Source organism: Zootoca vivipara, chromosome 1, assembly GCF_965207765.1.
Source record: "Zootoca vivipara chromosome 1, rZooViv2.hap1.1, whole genome shotgun sequence".
NCBI classification, from domain to species: domain Eukaryota; kingdom Metazoa; phylum Chordata; class Lepidosauria; order Squamata; family Lacertidae; genus Zootoca; species Zootoca vivipara.
The window spans coordinates 95,422,848-95,437,647 of NC_142582.1; the positions used below are offsets into that span (position 1 = coordinate 95,422,848).

A 14,800-nucleotide genomic window follows, 5' to 3' on the forward strand; every position below is an offset into this window, starting at 1 on the left:
CAGATTTATTTTGTTGAGGGTTTAGCTTGTTTTAATGTTTTTAAAAGGAAAGCTACGACCTCTGAGCCTTTTCTCATGTGAAAATCTCAGGTGGTTGGTTGTCTTTCTCTAATTCTGTGATAACCTGTTTGATATAGGGTGACTGTAGCTTTTACAGTAGCCAGAATGTGAACACACTATGTAATTTGTGTTGTGGTGTTATGATACTTGTTTTGTTTTTAACCCTTTCCCCTAATAGTTAAAGTGTATCATCCAGTGGTGTCATTTTTGTGAGCTTTCCACTGTGACCTGAAGTTAACTTTCCGAGGTAGCCACACCCGATGTAGATTCCATCCCTTTCCTAGAAAGCAGAATAGCTATACATTCTGCTTCCTGAGCCAAACTCTGCTTTAAGCAAGCTGTTCTCGGGGCAGTTTCTTTCTGCCTTCCCTGAAACAAGAAAGTGAAATCCTCATATAGGCTACAGTCTCCAGAATAAACGTGTAACCTGGTAGATTAGTCTAACAACAGTAAATGAAACAGCAACCTTCTCTCTGTTTTTGATACCACTTTGCTGTCTTCCTTTATTACTCTCAACACCACAATTTCTTCAGTGATTATTTGTTCTACCACTCTAGTCTCATTTGTTCCGTCTATTCCACATAAAACATCTGTCTGATCCCATCCCTCCTATTTTGTTTGCTTATGGAAGGTCTGTGGCTTGCGAATACAAATTCTACCTAGCAAGGATAACTGGCATTTATTAAATGTTAAACACCTTTCCTGTACCACCTATTCCATTTTCAAGACTGTAAGAGAAGGGTAGGGGAATGGATCTACATTGTCCAGAGCCAGAACTCCCCAAACCCCCACAGGCCACTTTGACAGATGGGGTGGGTAGTCCACCTGCCAGTCACCTAACATCACCATGACATCAGGTGCCCACATAGTTTGATTTCAAGCAGCATGGGCAAAGGAAGCAAGGTTTTCAGCAGCCTTAAATCAGCTGATCAGCTGCAAACCTTTGTCCGGCCTGAGACTCACTGCCTGTGTCTAGGCACTCCTTGCAACTGTTTGCCAGGAGGCAAGTGGACCTAGAGGGTGGACCAGCAGGCTCTATATTCAGGTGTGTATATACACCTGAATTGCCACCACTCCCTCTCCCTCTCATCTCCTCATTATTAAACTCCATCGCACTCCTATAAGAGTACTATTCGCCAAGTCACATTTCTCTTAAAAGAGGCATCAGTTGTTGATTACTGGACAAGCGTATCCACTTTTGGTTTATTTCATTTTATTAAAATCCATAAATTAAAATATTTTTAATTCAGGAATACAAAGAAAAAAGTTAGATACATTAAAATGCTGTCATAAACAGTGACCTTCATAGGCTAAATAGACCTTGGTCTTCAGGATGCTCCAACTAACACAATGACACTGTTAGTTCCTCCTTTGTACCAACCTTACTGTATTGCAGCCAGAACATGTCCTTTGGCAGGCTCACGTTAGATAGAGTACTAGAAGCAGTGCTCACATTGGAACTTTTGTGTCATTGATCTGACCAGTGATTTCATTTATTTTACTTTTAGAGTACCATGCTGCTATTTTGCACTTAAAGAAGGAGCACAAAAATGAAGTTGAAAAACTGAAGGTAAATATTTCTTCTCATTCAAACCTATTTTTTAAAAAGGGACCCCCCTTTTTTTGAAATGTTGTATAACTTGCTAATTATTCTGATGGAGCCCTTCCTTACAGGCATAGTATGAGTCCCAGTGTGTACACAGAGCACTGCTGCCTGCAAGAGGTGCCAGTTAAGGATGCAGATCCATGGTCTCATTCTTCTACTCATGTGAATCTGCTCACTCCATTGAAATGATTGAAACAGTCTACATACGCAAGGATTAGGAAGAATATTATTATGCATTCAGTGTATTCTCTTTGAATGGCTTTCCGTTGACTAGCAGTTCAGTTCATCTTAGCCTGGAGAAAGTTGAGTTTGAGGTTTTTCTTCTTCAGAGACTACAAATTGGTGCAAAAGAATCTGTTAAACCAATCTTGTTAGGCCCAAGAAATTGTTGGATTCAGCAAACATCAGAGCAGCACCTGATGAATTAAAATGGATGAGTCATGGTGTGCACACTTACCCAGCTAATATCTATAGTCAAACTTGTTTATGTAGTGCTTCAAAAATTTGCAGACTTGTTTGATCAGAGAAGGCAGTGGGACAAAAGAAGCTATTGTGCATAACACAGGAAATGATGCTTCCATCATCTCATCTTTATCTTGTAATCTGTGACCCCAAGAACATTTTCATGGGAGTAAGTTCTGTTAAAACAGTGGGACGTACTTCCATGTGTTTATATCCAGGATATCAGGATGTTAGAACATCAATTATTTGCACATTTTCCCCATCGTGATTGTAGTTACATGCTTCAACCATATTGTGCAGGAAGAGACAGTATCTGTGTACATTTGTTTCATGCCTGGTACATAATGCTCACATCTTGCAGTATACCACAGGGTCACTGCTAGGTCTTCCACTTCCAGTTGGCATTATGGTTATCGATTTTTGATGTGGCACAAAATTGGAAAGCCCAACTCTTTCATTCCCTGGGACCAATAAGGCAAGTCCACATATAACCAATTCTTGTAAAAATGCATTTTCTGCATTCCCCACCAGAGGTCAGTTAAGTATTGCCTTGTCCTATTTCCAGGTCTTTGGCCAAAAACTTTGTATTTAAGGTGCCAAAGTGAGGAGGTGGAATGAATGTGAAACATTCAGAACCTAAGTAAAGATGGTCTAAAGCTGCATTCCTAACCCTAGTTATCTGGGAGTAAGCCCCATTGAATTCAATACAATTGACTTTTGAGTTGACCTAGAATTGTGCTGTGGTGTGTTTACATTTATTTCATTGTATTAAATATTCATAAAAACAAATAAGATTTCTGAAAATTGGAGCTGGCCAGGGTCAGTTATCTCCTTGCCTTTCTCATTTTCTGACCAGTAAACCTGAATGTTTATTGCTTTACAGTTAACAGCTTTTAATGAAAGCAGAAAATTCAGGGAAGAGGCCTAGAATATCCCCAAGGGAGCCAGGATTCACAGGCTCCCCTGTGGCCATAGGCTAGCTTGAATTTTTAATAGGTCTCTATTCTTATTGCTGCCATCCTATGGAGTTGAACAGAAAACAGTTCTAATTTGTTGCTGCTGCCTAAATTAGAAATGGTTCTGGTCTATCATGTGGAATCCAGTTGGCCAGTGGGACAAAGATTTAAAATCCAAAGCAAAATATTCGGTTACCAGTCCACAGAACGGCAGGTGAGAATCAATAGCACCTGCTAAAAACCTTTTTGTATAGACAAGCTACCCAGATGCTTAAAATGCTGAGGTAATTTTATCTGTTTTTCCCCCCTTGGTTTTCTTGTGTTGTTTTTTTGTAAACTGCTTGGATGTGGTTGTGGTTGTTGTTGTTTTTACAGTCAAGGGGTATATAAATTTTATGAAATAAATGAAATAATGGCTGGGATCCGGAGTTGGTTCCTGCTGGCAGCAGTATCCCCTGAGTGGCGTTCTTTCTGCTTGTGGGATGCGCCCACTGGTAGAAGGTGGGAAGCAACTTTTGCCAATAGTCTCTTACCCTTACACTCTCTGAAAAACTGCTTTGAATAAGTGAGGTTTCCAAGAACTGGAAGTTACTTTTTCCTTGCGGTTTGAATTGTGTTGGTTAACATAAAAGTTTCTGGGAACATTAGAGGAAAAAAGTAAATGTGTTCTCCTTTCTTCCTTGGAAAAAAACAACCAATAGATATAGATGCAAATTTTGGTGTGTGGACTATAAAACCATAGATCATCTGTAGCAGAGCATCTGCTTTTTGTATCCAGAAGATTCAAGGTTCAATTCCATTCTAGAACTAGGAATGTCCCCTATCAGAAACCTTGCAGAGCAGCTGCCAGTCAGTGTAGACAATACTGAGGTAGATGAACCAATGGTCTGGCTCAGGATAAGGCAGCTTCCTATGTTTCATAGCTTACTTATATATGGCAGTGCTAGTTGAAGCTGCACAGTCCACCTCTGGGAGAGTTGCCATGACATTCTGTGATAATACTGAAGGAATGCTTCAACATTTATGCTATTTTACAATCTCCCTTTAGTACAGAGCTTTCTTTTATTTTTTAAGTGGTTGAGGTTTTAGTATGTTGAGGTGGAGCTGTTGTTTTTTTCCAAACCAAACATAAAAAAATCTGCAACATATCTTTATTTTGAAGAATGGCCCACCTGAGCAAACATACTCATAGGAGAGGTTATCTCACATCATCATTGCTAGCTACTCCCAGATTTTTGGCCAGTTAAGTAAAGATGATGTTAGTTTATGCTTGTCAGACACAGACTAAGCCATGTTTCTCTCGCAGAAAGATTCTTGTAAAATGCCAAACATTGCAGCTTTCATCTTTTTTCTTTTTTAAAATGAAATTGTTCATACATAGCTTCATACATTGATCTATTCCTGTATACCAGAGACAGGTTCTGTTTTCTGGCATTAGCAGATTTTTTTATTTAACAGATAGCTAGCACAAGTTAGGTGCTGAGCTAGATTGGGACCATGCTGTAAGGGAAGGAGGGTTTGCCACCAGTGTTTCTCAACCATTGGTCCCCAGCTGTTTTTGGACCATTAGTACCTCTTTGCCATCGGTACCAGGGTGGGTGGGACACATTACTGCATTTTTATTTTGCATTTTGCTATTTATATATAGTACATTGCCCTGATGTGATACCTCATGGTGAAATCACTGCATTGTATCTTACTGTGTGTAAAAGAAATGAAAGAATTGATTTCAGGAGATAATTACCATAGTCAGAACAACCACTGCTCATGGCTTCTAGGTGCCATTGTCACACAGAATGGGTTACGTACAGGCCAGCAGTACACAAAGAACCCTTTGCATGTTGACTTTTTGCACAGTTCTCAGTGGTTTCACAAGAGCCACTTGAAAGTAGTGTGGGAAATGTAGCGCATGCAGAATATGCCTGCACATTGTCACGCAGGAGATCAGTGGCTAGGGCTGTGTACACATTACCAGCTGAAAATGCAACTGGGCTGTTCCTTTTCTCTGTTTGGATCAAAGCTGATTGGGAGCATCAAAACACAGTATTATATATGAAACAACAGGATAGATATGGATTGCAGCTAACCTGTGTCTCCCTCTTCCCAAACCAGTGGCAGGTGTGCACAGGATGCTGAGTAAACAGGAGTGTGGACACAGCCTAGGAATTGGCTTTAGTCCTTGTGATTTCAGTGGAATTTGCTGCCACACAGGTGTGCTTTAATCTTAATGTCAGGGGCACAAGATTTCGTGGATATTACAGACTAATAGGTGCAAGAATATACAGAAATAAATGTGTTGTGCATGTGCTAGAGGAAATGTGACAGGTTTAGTAGTTCAGATTTCTTTGTATTCTCATCTACTGTTTAAAATATTAAAAAGTAATGATGGAATATAGTGAATTATTTCAAGCTTTTTATTGGGATGTTGTATGATTTCCATTGTCCCTACATCTTTAGCTCTGTTGAAATACCCCAGCTGGTCTGCCTGTTTATATGCCAGGCTAGTTGTGCAATCATATTTTTGGCAATGGAGATATATATGTGTTATGTATATAACAGCATGTAGAACAGAATTAGAAGCAATTATTGTAAACCCTAGCCAAAGCAGAATCTAAAACAGACTAAAGTGGCAGTTCTGTTGAAGAGTTTAGGGAGTGAATAGCTATGTCTACGTGGGATAATAATAATAATAATAATAATAATAATAATATATTATTTATACCCCGCCCATCTGGCTGGGTTTCCCCAGCCACTCTGGGCGGCTTCCAACAGAAACATTAAAATATACTAATTTCTTAAACATTAAAAGCCTCCCTAAACAGGGCTGCCTTCAGATGTCTTCTAAAAATCTGGTAGCTGTTTTCCTTTTTGACATCTGATGGGATGGGCAGGCCCACCACCGAGAAGGCCCTCTGCCTGGTACCCTGCAACTTGGCTTCTCGCAATGAGGGAACCGCCAGAAGGCCCTCAGAGCTGGACCTCAGTGTCCGGGCAGATTGATGGGGGTGGAGACGTTCCTTTAGCTATACTGGACCGAGGCCATTGTGCAAATAGGGGGATTCTTCAGGAAGGCAATGATGGGACTACTTTGAAATGTTTTAAAGGTAGCTTGCACATGAATGCAGAATTGTTACATTAGCTCGGGGCACTTTTTGCAGTGTAGTTTGCTTGCCTATTGTCATAAAATGATTTTTTTTTACTCTGAATGACACGTGCAGTTACAGTTCAAATCACTTAGCATTCATTTTCATAATTAAGTCATGGATGCTGCAGTCAAGATTCCTGCATTGCAGGGGGTTGGACTAGATGACCCTCAGGGTCACTTCCAACTCTGCAATTTGATGCTTATATGAGTCTAAGATTGTAAGTTCCATTGAGTTCAGTGAGACTTACTCTCATGTAAGTGGGTATAGGATTCCAGCCTTGGAACTCTTTGCTGGGACCTCTTTGGATGTAGAGCATTATAGTTCTCTTAAGTAAGCAAGTTGCTCTTTAAAATGACTTTTTCCATATTTTATAGAAATGAGCCCTTTTTACAATCACAATAAAAGCTCTGAAATGCCTCGAGTATTTCCTTTTTTGTTTTTTACTTGAAATTTCTTTGGAAGAGAGCTTCCATTGAGCCCAGCATGTACATTTTGAAGAAAACTTTTGGTTGCTGAAACTTAACTACAGTCCAAAGCTGCAGCCGAGGTCGCCAAGTCAATTTTTACCTAATGAGGGTTTTTTTAACCTTTTTCAGTATTCCATGTGTTACTGCTGCTGAAGGTCTTTCAGCTTGTGGTTCGTAATCAATTCCACTCTTATTTGAAAAGTACGAGCCCTCTGCACGTTGTTTCATCCACATGTATACATCATATGAGTCTTGTAATCAGCATACAAATGAAGTCTTGATTCTTTGAACCCTACAGCTGATGAAACTGTTTGCAAAATTACCCTAAAGCATGTACAGCATTTCTGTGAAACATAATGCTGGTTCCTACAAAGAAGCCATTGCACCAAATCAAAACTTCATCTAGTTAGCTTGCCGCTGTTGTATCCCATGAATTTGCCTAGCACAAATTAGGAAGATTGTTATTGTTGCTGATTATTGTTGCTGGCAATAGTTGCTCTTCTTTTCCTGAATATTTTTGAGCTTTGTGCGGAAGCATCGCCAGTTACAGCTCCCACATGCCTTGGTCTTTTGCTCCTGCTTTTGATAATAATTTTATCTGCACCTGTGTAATATATTTAATCTGGGGATAACAGCTTGTGTAACTAATTGTGTGGGCTGCAGTCCACAAAAGATTGTGCTGGTCTTTAAACTTCCACAAGACAATCGTTTTTGATGTAACAGAGCAGACTCATTCAGGTTTTCAGTACTGAACATGTGAAAGGGTCTCTAGAGCAGCGTTTCTCAACCGCTGTTCCGTGGCACACTAGTGTGCCGCGAGACGCTGGCTGGTGTGCCGCGACGTGCCGCGACGAGAAGGGCGATTTGCATAAGCAACACTGACCCGCCGGAAAACAATATTTCTCCTCCTCTTTCCCAAAGCTCAGTGCAAACGAGCCTGGCGGCCGCCAATACACAACACTGACCCACTGGAAAGCAATATTTGGCAAGTGTTTCTTACAGTCATAATTATAATATAGGGCGGCACAGAGTTAAATTTTTAAACTTTTTTAATGGTGGTGTTCCTCGTGATTTTTTTCATGGAACAAGTGTGCCGTGGCCCAAAAAAGGTTGAGAAACACTGCTCTAGAGCACATGGACTGCCCCAACCTTCTGTATATGTGCTAATATGTGTGCTAGCAACATGTGATTGCCACCAGTCTGAACACGGTCTAAGTGTGTACAAATGTATCTATATGTGCTCTCTCCACAGGGAGGGAAACTTCATTGATATGTATGTAGGTCCCTGTTGGCCTGAAATGAATTACAGTCAGGGAAGTTGGTAGGTGGGTACATCAGTGCCTGGATGCTGTCTGTATGTTCAGAATCTCCTTTTACACATCTGATAACACTTTAGTACCAAACATCTGAATACACTATTAACACAGCTACCTATGTGAATTAGTTGCGCTTGTTGCTGAAATATTACGTATTTTTGACCTCTGACAACTCGTGCAGCATGTGGGCAAACACACACAAAGAGCTCCCTCTTGTGTGTCTTCCTATCCTCGTCCCGTTGAAGTCCTGTGCCACTAGGCAGTTGCATCCACTTAATATAAATCTTATTCTAGGCCTGTTTGCTTTGGTGCAAATAGGGACTTCATTTGCATAGCCTCTAGCTGCATGGAGGAACTATCTCCATTCCAGTCTTAGTGGAAGAATAAAGAGATAACCTCCCCCTTTCCTTTGCACTGCCTTCACAGTGGCTCCCCATCTCCTGTAATTAGTTAAAGGAAATCAATACATGCTGCTGCCTGCTGTTTGTTAAGTGTGCATCTAGTTTGGCCCTGAGCTTCTGAGAAGAAGTGTAGAAGATTATTGGTAATAGAATAAGAGAGATCAACAATTCTCCTAGGCTGATGCGCAGAATCTTTAGTGAGAGTGGAACTGATTCATGGCCCTTTCTTTCTTGCATCTGTTTATATCAATGAGAGAGCTTTTCTGCTTTGTTGTTGTTGGAATGTTGCTGGATGTTTTATTTCTGGAGGGTTCCTATTCATAAAGCTGCACAAATGGCATGCCTTAGTCGCATTGAACCTTATCAACCAAACAGCGAGTGGCAGTGTATAACAACTAAATACGTTATTTGCTGTTGTTAGTTCAAACTAACAAGAAAAATAATAATGACTTGATTTTGAAACAAAAAACAAATGAATTAACGGTGCTTTGGAAATTCCCTAAGGTATTTAGTAATGATTAAAGAAAAGCCCCTCTTAGGCCACCTTTTTCTTCTTCTTCCAATGGTAATTTCATGCCTGTGAGCTGGAGGGGAGGTTTTAGCGTCTGCCTGCCCCTTTGAGTAATGGGTATCTGGTTAAAAGAATCTGGGAGGAGTTGCTTCTGTCGTAATGCTCAGGTGTCCATATTTTCCAGGGACATCCCTATTTTAGAGAAGCTGTCCCGGTTTCAGATTTGATCCTGAAATGTCCCACTTTTCCTTAGGATGTCCCTATTTTCACCGGAGAAATGTTGGAGGGTATGCAGTCCCCAAGACAGCGATCCCACAAGGGGCACTCTTATTTTATATAAGTCATAGCGTCGCCCCCACCCCCGCTGTTGGGGTAACCCAAGGTTTACTTCTGGCAGGTGGGTCAGAAGTCAGTGATGGTACCCAATGCCTATGCCAAACTTCTGATATCTGTAACAAAGCTGTGGCCTTATTTGATCCCAATAAGGTAACGGTAAAGGGACCCCTGACCATTAGGCCCAGTCGTGACTGATTCTGGGGTTGCGGCACTCATCTCACGTTATTGGCCAAGGGAGCCGGCGAACAGTTTGCAGGTAATGTGGCCAGCGTGACAAAGCCACTTCTGGCGAACCAGAGCAGCACACGGAAACACTGTTTACCTTCCCGCTGTGGCGGTACCTATTTATCTACTTGCACTTTGACCTACTTGCACTTTGATGTGCTTTCGAACTGCTAGGTTGGCAGGAGCTGGGACCGAGCAACGGGAGCTCACCCCGTTGCAGGGATTTGAACCGCCGACCTTCTGATCGGCAAGCCCTAGGCTCTGTGGTTTAGACCACAGTGCCACCCGCGTCCCCCTATTTGATCCCAATACCTTGTGTTATATCTCATTATTCTGCAACAGGGATGCAATTTTATGACGTGCCATCCCATTTTAGATGGCAAGGTGTTAAGTCCTCTCTTGGGCATATATCAGTTGCTTATTGAAACTGGAAAAGATTCAGCAGGTCATTAATAATGCCTATTAACATGACTACACATAGTTATAACACTTTTCAAAAACTTGATCCATAAATCCAGTTTTCCCCAGCTTAATAGTTAGAGTCAGTGCTTTCCTTCTAGAAAAAAGGTGCTGGTACTTACCATGAAGTAGTTATAGTAAGTGCCACACTTTTAACCAGTGTGGGAGGGGGGGAGTTGCCAGTACCCTTGCGTACCCCCAGAAAAAGGACTGGTTAGTGTAAGAGAGGAACTGTCTTGCCTGCATTGCTGCCCTCTGACAAAGGTAGGAGGCTAGTAGAGTTGTTTCTGTGTGCCCATGTGCTCTCTTGTTTTTGTGTAGGGACTATCCACACAAGGAACCAGCTCCCTATATTTAGCTGCCATTGGCTTAATTGGAATTAAGAATATCTGGTTGTCACTTATAAACTCCATGAGAAACTCCACTGATTTTTGTGTATAATCACTGATAATTTTATATCTTACAGCTATTTAAAGTTACATGCACCCACAAGAATTGTAAGGAATCAAGAACAAAGAAACTATTAAAATAAGCCATCTCATGTAATTGCTACAGCCTATAAGGCCACTCAGATATATAGAGAACCATAAACTGTTTGGTGCATTCAATTGCTGCAGAGTATTTTTGACGCTTGAAATAAAGTTTCAATACAAATCTCCTTATTATCAAAGTTGAAAGCTAAACTGCTTGCGTGACTACACGTCTGGTATATTTACTTGCCATGGAAGGCATATACTAAACATCTTGATACTATTAGGAACATAGAAGCATAATTGTTTTTATACAATGTATTGGCTCTTCTTCCAGTTCATGTTTGAATAAATGCAAGAACTGTGGTATGCTCCAAGATCTTCAGAAGATTTACATGATTCTCTCGGTTCTTTGATGCTCAGAGGAAATTGTTTCTTAAAACTTAAACTAGAGTCTCAGGTTCTTGGGCAATCCCTCCCATCCCCTCACTGCAGGAGAGAAAGGAAGGTCTGATCCAGGCTGTGCTGAGTTTATTAGAATGCAGTAACTCCCTGCCTCCCTCCTGCTTCTTCACTGGCATTGGTATCAAGAGAGATACTACAGTCAAATAAATGTGGAACAGCCTGGTTTGGGCATTATCTCTCCATGGTTAGAGGCCAAGGCTTGCAAGACTTCAATCAGCTGGGATTTTGCCATAGGTAGTAAGGTTTGAACAAACGTCCTGTCTTTGCAAAAAGCACAGAAACAATAGACAGGCAGTTTAAAAAGCACAAAAACCCCTCATAAGAACCAGTAAGAGAAGACTGTAAAATCAACAAGGAGCCGCTTTGTTCCCTGTCCATAAGTATTTCAGCGTAAATACTATCCAGATATAGAAACGGCTGTGGCGATGTTTTAGAGACTGCCTAATTGCAATAATAACGATAAAGAAAATTATTGGCTTAGGACCTTCTTTAAGTATTACTTCTGTCATCTTCCTTTGCAACTCACACTGTTTGAAATGTGTAAATAATTCTATGGAATATTCACAAGTCATCTCATCCAGAACGAGTATTATTAAAAAGGAAACAATGTGCTACAGGGGAAATAGCACAAATGATTAATGAGCAAGTTTTCTGGAATTGATAAAAGTAGGGTGTCTTGTCTTACCTGAGCTGTCTGTTAAGGCAAAGCCACCTTTTGATACAATCCATTGTTTATTTTTATTTTTTTTAATTACTACTGGGATGCGTAGTGTCCAACCACAACATATAGTGTCTCTAAGGGGTATCTTGTATGGATATAAATGGTCTATTATACTAGAAATTGGATGTGTGTTTTATTATATTTGTGTTCCTGACCACTTGTTGACCTGAATTGGAATGAAACTGGACCAATTTCAGAGCTGAACTAGGAATGTATTGACTTCATTCCCTGATGCTCACAGTTGTCTTCTACATATATGTTTTTGGCTGACAAAACATGGACTTAGCGTGCACTGAATAATGGCATATTCTTCTCTAATGCCAGCATTTTTAAATTATGGCTTAATCCATGAGTCTTCTTGCCAGTTCGCCTTTCTTTTCTTGTGTTTTTTTCAGATCACAAAAAAAAATAGTGATGTAGTTTCACGTACAAAAACCTGGATGGAAAGAATAGGAAGGTGGGATCATGGTTGCCTCAGAAGCATGGCAACTCTACAAGTCTGGCATCAGCCACACTAATAAAATCCAACCCAACACTGTTTTATGACCTTGAATTTATGTGACTGCTGAAGATCAAAGGGTTTCTGTCCCACTGGACTACAAGGTCTATAGTTCATGGTAAAAAAAGAAAGAAAAGAAAACCTCATCAAAAAGAACATTTTAGTTGTGAGGCTTTTCATTTTAATCAGCTACAGCAATAAAAGAGCTGCGAGGTGTCCAAAAACATTCTCCCAAGATCAGAGACAATCACCCTCTAGTCCACACCATGTTCTTATTAGATCGAACCACTCTCATTTGACCACACCATTGAACCTTCTGCTGCTACAACTTGTTTGGCATATCTTTTTATCTTAGGTTCCCCCCCCCCCATTTCTTAACACAAAACTTGTCAGATCGCAGAAAGATTAATGATGCAAGAAGCCTACTCATTAATATTAAGGTGCTACGATTTTCTCAAGATAGAACTTCATTGTAATTGCCTCTCACAGGCAACAGCTGAAATGAAGTGTGCATTCTAGGGTGTTGCTCTCCCTCTACCCCCCAAGTGGTGGTTTGGTTGCTAGAGAATCGAGTCTCATTCATTAGAATTACTAGTCGTGCATTTGAAAATAGCCACTAACGTCACTGACTTGTGAAGACTTGTTGGAAAGCAGAAGGGTTATCTTGAACCTCACATAGCAGAAGACTTGGTGGCATTGCTGTACTTATTTCCCCCTATGGTTCTTCCTTGCCAGGCAGGAGTAACAACCTCTGTCTTGATTACCAGGCACTGGGATGGTCACTTGAGGGTCCTTGGACACTTTCAGAGCCCTTGCACATCCTCCCCAGAGGACCAGTAAGGAAGGTGGCGCCTTGCTTACCTGCCTTTGGGAAGGAGGCACAAGGGTTCTGAGAGCATCCCAGGACCCCTGCATGACCTTCCCAGAGGCCAGTAAGCAAGGTAGAGGACTGCTTACCAGCAGGACTCCATCCATTCACTACAGTCATACCTTGGAAGTCAAACGGAGTCCTTTCCGGAAGCCCGTTTGACTTCTGAAATGTTTGGAAACCCAAGGGCAGCTTCTGATTGGCTGCAGGAAGCCCCGTCGGACATCCGGCTTCCAAAAATAGTTTGCAAAACACAACAGTCACTTCCGGGTTTGCGGTGTTTGGGAGCCAAAACGTTCGAGAACTAAGCTGTTCTAAAACCAAGGTATGACTGTAATTTGAAGACTCCCAGTGGAGGATTCCCCCTTCCAACTGCAGCCCCCCCAGGTGCCACTTCCAAAACTGTACTAGAAGGCTCTCTAGCCCTTTGGAGCAAAGGGGAAGAAGGAGTTGGAAGAAATCATTTTGCCTGTTCTCCACTGCAAATATTCTGTACTTGCAGTTTTGCTCTCAAGAAGTCCGGATCCAGATCCACTGCTGCGCATGTAATGTTTTAAATCGAGCAGTTCCATATAATATATATACGTTTCCACAACTTTTCCCCCTAATAGTATTTTGGTAACCTTACACTTTCTGTTAATCTTCCGTTGCCACATCTCCTACATGTAATTGCATCTCTCATTCACTCATATGCACATTTGGATTCCATAGACACCTCTTAAACAACACAAATATTTTAGCGTCCTGGGGATTTTTGCATGTGTCATGTCTTGAATTATATTATTCTCAGTCCATGCATTGGGAATAAAACGAAATGCTTGTCCTTGAAGACAATATTAATGCAGCATATGAAACAGATTATGATGGCTGAGGTGTCTCGAGAAAGGAATTTTGATTTTTAAGCAAATTGGCATACAGTATTTTGTTCTTCCAAATATCCTTTGATTGTTAAGCCTCTGATTGTAGTTGCTGAAATTTAAAACAAATGTATTCTTTGTTCAAGGGTTTTGGTTTTTTTTCAAGGCCACCGATTTTGGGGGGTTATGCGCAAGTTGTGTTGTTGTTGTTGTTATTTAATGTGAAATGTGTGGCAGCCCAAGTGTGTTATTGCTGTTTCTGGGTAAAGAAAGAAGCAGCTGTGAAAAGAAGGAGAATATCATGCAAAAAGCCAGGAGAGTCTATGAACCTCTATGTCCTCTAACTTCGTTCCTTTGCCTGAAAAATATTTGTAGGCAAATTTATTATCAATTCATTACTTCATGTTTCTGGTATTGAGCAGTGAAAACATTTTCTTCATTAGTTTACCTACTTACTTACTTACTTTCTATACTGCTAAATGCTAAAACAAGCTTCCAAGCAGTTTACAAAGTACAAAAACTGTTTGCACATACGTGACTATATGCTTGTATAAATAAAACTTCAAAACTGACCTCTGCAAGGTCTAATTTCCCCATATAAAAGATACTGAGAAGACTCGTGTTTGCATATTAGTTTTGGGAGAGTGTGTTTTATTTTCAGTAGTCATGGTATAAGAAAAACAAATAAGAGACTGCTCCCAGGATGTAGATGGGTGAACAGCTTACACAGGCAAGGGGAGGGTCTCTCTACCAATGGTAGACACTAACTTGTCTTTCAGGAAAATAGTCTTGCAGACCCTTCACCTCCTCAAAATCTTTCCTCAGATGGCTATCGCTAGCACATGTATCCGTACCTTGAATTGTTTACCAAAGAAGCAAGTGATTATGAGAGTTAGGTGTATTAGGCTGCCACTTGCATCCTCCCCCCCCCCCCCAGCAGTCCCAACAAGCTTTGCTACATTCTTGTCCTTGCCT

General features: G+C 40.9%; 1 protein-coding gene across 3 annotated transcripts in view; it reads left to right on the plus strand.

Annotated features, from left to right (window-relative positions):
- The window catches only part of FMN1 (formin 1), a 119,092-nt gene that overhangs the window by 21,523 nt on the left and 82,769 nt on the right, over window positions 1-14,800 (plus strand). For all 3 annotated transcript variants that reach the window (XM_035110694.3, XM_088671064.1, XM_088671069.1), the window contains exon 3: window positions 1,569-1,630. In XM_035110694.3, coding sequence (XP_034966585.3) covers window positions 1,569-1,630 — 62 coding nt within the window. The remainder of the gene's footprint in view (window positions 1-1,568; window positions 1,631-14,800) is intronic.